At 37.5% G+C, this 4,969-nt stretch overlaps 1 protein-coding gene across 1 annotated transcript in view; it reads right to left on the bottom strand.

Annotated features, from left to right (window-relative positions):
- Positions 1-353: 353 nt before the first annotated feature.
- LOC108747351 (putative uncharacterized protein FLJ37770) overlaps positions 354-4,969 on the bottom strand; it is a 6,209-nt gene continuing 1,593 nt past the window's right edge. The window contains exon 2 of the mRNA XM_018484760.1: positions 354-500. Coding sequence (XP_018340262.1) covers positions 354-500 — 147 coding nt within the window. The remainder of the gene's footprint in view (positions 501-4,969) is intronic.

Below are 4,969 nucleotides of genomic sequence, written 5' to 3'. Positions count from 1 at the left end.
CTATGATTATAAAATTTAAGAAACGACATGCGACGTTCAGGGGTAGATTCTAGGTGGTCTTGTGGCGACGATGCACGCTTTCTTGACGCACTGCATGTGCATTTCCCATAAATTTTAAAATCGTAAAATTTAGGAGAACACTTTTCCATACTATAGACTCCGGTTAACATCCTTTCCTCCCCCAAGATCTTAATCAATCCGAGAACAAAGAAAAATCCTACTACTAGTTAACGAAACCTATTCCACCAATCCGAATCGGAGGCGATTAGTATAAAAACCGTGGTTCTGCGGCCCTCAGAGTGATTTTTTTCTGAGTTTTGAGATGCTATAGTTGTCGGGACCTTTGAAAAAAGTTACATCCGATTCTCGAAGCCCTTTTTCTCCAGTAGAGTCAGTGCTAAAGAAACATCATCAACCTTGCACATCCTGGCCGGAGGACCTCCAACGATGAGCATCTCAGTAGTAAGTCGATATATCACTATTCTCTGGCCTCCTTCTCGCTTTTTTTTCGGTAATTTATTTCAATATTTCATTTTGTCTCTTTTTATTATTCATTTGTTTTTATTTTATTTTTATTTTCTTTCTTTCTTTCTCTCTTTTTAGCCTCCCATGTACAAGAAAATAAAAATATTACAGTCCGTTCACGTTGTAATTTCAATCTGTCGCCGTCGCCTCACGATAATTGTTCGTCCCCTGTCGACCGGTCATTCATATCCGCCCCGTTAATACTATCATCATCCGAGGAAAATCAGGTCAAACCTCTTAGATCCACTCACTAAAATCTCCTACTCTTTTTATACCCTCGCTATTCTCTCCGTAACTTCTCCCTTCTGTCACACGATACTTTCCACACACTCTCACACATTAATGCGTATGACCAAATATTTCAGAATAGAGAACCAAAAATTGTATTTTTATGCTTAAGAAAATGTATCATTAAATTGCTTTTATTATAGTATTATATAAAATTACCCCTCGTTTGTCAATTTAATAAAACCTCTCCTTGTATTTATTAGCTCTCCCGCGGTTGCACTTCGCTCTCTCCCCGGTCACTTGGATTAAGTTCCATGACCGAAAGCCAGGGCATACGGACGTACTGGCACATCTAGCGTTAAAGTGCGCCCTCTAGGCACACTGATCCAGTTTGGGCTCTTTAAATTAAAAGTACGTTCGACTCGTGTGTCCGTTTAGCGGAGCACAAGTTGAGGTTTCTACTTCGTCCTCCCCGGCTCGTTAGAAGCCTCAGGAAACAAAGTGCCTCCCGATTTGCACCAGTTTTTCCCCATTGCTCCCTTGTGGTCCAGAGCATATGACCAAATCGGTCTAATAATTCGGTTCCTGTTGCGTTCACCTCCTCAGCTCCATGCGGAGCTTGGACATAACACATGTGTTGTGTTCTTTATAATTGCAAATTTGCCTTAATATTTACTTGTGACCTTTTATTCGAGAATAGTTCATATCTGTGTGACACGTCATTGTATACGGACGTGTGTTCTAAAAATGTGTGTCTTTCTCTTTGAATCTCTGTGAATCTTTATCTTTGATTTTAACAATTCTACTTTTTAAGTTTTAATATGTCCAACAAAGCTTCAGTGCATTCTTCATGATGGTAAGTAATTTAAATTGTTTACGCATATATCACTCTAATAAGATTTATTTTTTTTTTAATGTCAGATTAACAACGCTGCATCTTTGTCAATTTGCGAGTGACTTAAACATTATGGACATGTGAGCTAACATAACTATTCTTGTATTAGTCTTGCTGAGGAGGACTCCAAAGAGAATCGAAACGTTCAGAATAAAGAAGACATTCAATCCAATTTCTGATTATGGATTGTTCACTAAATAATTACACCGTTTATCGATGCTGACTCTCATTAGTCTATTACAGTTCTTTTTTGTTATTGTATTAAATTTAGTTAAATATAAGAAACATATAATAAAATAAATTTAAAAAATATTATATAATGTAATGCCACGCGCCAGGGGACATCATTTCTGCCAGGTGTACAAGTATGAAATGCGGATTTGAGAAAACAGATGGCGCATCAATGCAGTATGTGGTATAAAGATTTGACTGTTATGCCATTTTGCAGTGCCATCAACCAAAGACGTGTCAGACGCGCACGAGTGATAAATTGAAAAAGTGTTTGCATAGTGTTGTGTTGCTGTGTTCGATATGTCGAAATTTATACCAAACAAAGAGCATTCGCGGACAGCGAATTTATTAATTTTTTGTTTTCATTTGAAGAAAATTGCTGCTGAATCATACCGATTACTTCGAGAAGCTTATGGTGAACATGCTCCATCGCAAGATACGTGTGAACGATGGTTTCGGCGTTTTAAAAGTGATGCTTCGATGTTGCAGACAAGGAACACGGAAAACCGCCAAAAAGGTACGAAGATGTGGAATTGCACGCATTATTGGACGAAGATGACAAACACAAAACAACTCGCAGAGCAATTGAGCGTTAGTCAACAAGCTGTTTCCAATACCGCCTACGAGAGATGGGAAAGATTCAGAAGACCGGAAGATGGGTACCGCATGAGTTGGACGGCAGGCAGATGGAGAGGCGCAAAAACACATGTGAAACTTTGCTTGCACGATACAAAAGGAAGTCGTTTTTGCATCGTATCGTTAATGGGGATGAAAAGTGGATTTATTTTGAGAATCCCAAGCTCAAAAAATCATAGGTAGACCCAGGCGCACGATCCATATCGACCGCAAGACTGAATCGCTTTGGCAGAAAGACGATGCTCTGTGTTTGGTGAGACAGAAGGGTGTGGTCTATTATGAGCTGTTAAAACCTGGTGAAACGGTTAATGCTGGACGCTACCAACAACAATTGATCGATTTGAACCATTCGCTGCTTGAAAAAAGATCAGAATACCAAAAGAGACAATTCAAAGTCATTTTTCTTCATGACAATGCTCCATCACATACGGCAAAACCGGTTCGCGACACGTTGGAAGCACTCAGCTGGGAAGTTCTACCCCATGCGGCTTACTCACCAGACTTGGCTCCTTCCGATTACCACTTGTTTGCATCGATGGGTCACGCACTTGCTGAGCAGCGCTTTGGTTCGTACGAAGATGTGAAAAAATGGCTCGATGAATGGTTCGCGGCAAAGGGGGAAGATTTTTACTGGCGTGGTATCCACAAATTGCCCGAAAGATGGGAAAAATGTGTAACTACCAATGGAGCATACTTTGAATAAAGCTCTTTTTATCATTTTTCCGAATTTAACGTTTTTTTTTTTTAGAAAAAAATCCGCATTTCATACTTGTACACCTGGTACACTCACCAACTAAAAGGTTAGAACATTCTTTTTTTAATGGGATAGTTTCGGAATGCAGTCTGCTCACCGAACGATTGGATCTTACTTATAGATCCATAAGTAAAAAATCGCTCGGTAAATAGGCTGCATTCTGAAAACTATAGAAAAAAAATCTGTTGCAACCTTTTAGTCTGAGTGTACATGCATCACTGAGCTATATATACACTGGAATGGGCATCTCCGCTGTGAACCATAGAAAATCGCCAATTGATCAGCGCCATTTTAATTTGATCAATATAAGAGGGAATCAAAAGCAGGCGCTCATGTGTACTTACGTTTAGTGTTCTTTAATGAGACGCATATGTCAGCGAGATCATCGTGTGTGTGGAGTCATATTTGAAAGATTACTTTGAAAGATTATAAAATCGCGTGATTGTAAAATGTACAAAGCACCAACATGAAATGCTGTATGCCTGAGTGTGAGCAGAGAAGTAAAAAGGGCATTTTATTTTATAAATAAGAATTTTTGTATTATATTATATATATCAATTCCTGCACATGTGTTAACGATGTAAAATATGAAAAGTGTTATTAATATTATTTTATTAAATGTAAAACTAATAAAATTGAAGTAATATTATTTTTGTTTTACATACCATTTATGTCCATATAGATTTCCAAACATTGGTAATACACGATATATCGATCGCAGCGCGCGCGTGCGAACGTTTCTGATTCATTCATATTGTCCCAATTAAAATGGTGACAGATCAATTGTAGCCTCAAATTTTCCTCGATGCCCATACCAGTGTATATATAGTTCAGTGACGTGCACACGTACACATGCAGGCATCGGTGGAATCTGCAAAAGAAATAAATTTGCGCAACAAAAAACGATGGAATCGGTGGAATGAAGCCATGACCAATCAACGAATGGAACGAGCGTTCCATCAATTCCGCATTGCGCATACGTTCTGCACCCGCCTCATTAGGGGTCCCATGGTGCAGAATTGGCGCTCGTAGTTGGTTTAACCTATTTTATGTTTGTTCCGCCGATTTTTATCCGCAAGTTTTTATTTTATGCGCATACAATGTATGGAACAGTACAGAATGTAAGATACAGAAGAAGACAAAAATGTCGAATGTTCATCCAAAAACCGTAAGAATATTATTAAAGCTATATATTAAAATTTTTAATACTCAAATTTATATTAATGCAATGTTATATATCGAAAAAATAATAAACCAAATGCCAATTTGAGCCAACACTGGTTCTTAGTGTGTATTTTTATACTATTTATTCAAAGTGAATATTAAACTTATACGTTTCGACCTAGGATCAAGGTCCTCTCTTCAGTACAAAAAAAATATATTAACAAAATTACATAATGATAGCGCATACGAGTATAAACTAATAACATATAAAATACGAGCAAAATGGTCGGTGATGATGTGCGAGTTAAATTCATGATGCGGTCATTAAATTACTAAGTTAACTAAACAATATGATTGGAAACAAGACCGTCTATATGAATATTAAGACTTTAAATACAAAGCGCCTTTTCGGTCGAGTGTTAAGATGTTGAACTACTATCTAATATACATTCAATTAAATTGAATTAATATTTCAGAAATAAATTGAGAGCCGATGGATTTATCGGATTCACACAATCAATCTGAAACAAATAATC

This window comes from Trachymyrmex septentrionalis, unplaced genomic scaffold (genome assembly GCF_001594115.1).
Source record: "Trachymyrmex septentrionalis isolate Tsep2-gDNA-1 unplaced genomic scaffold, Tsep1.0 scaffold108, whole genome shotgun sequence".
Taxonomy (NCBI): domain Eukaryota; kingdom Metazoa; phylum Arthropoda; class Insecta; order Hymenoptera; family Formicidae; genus Trachymyrmex; species Trachymyrmex septentrionalis.
This window is presented reverse-complemented; position numbering and strand designations above follow the sequence as displayed.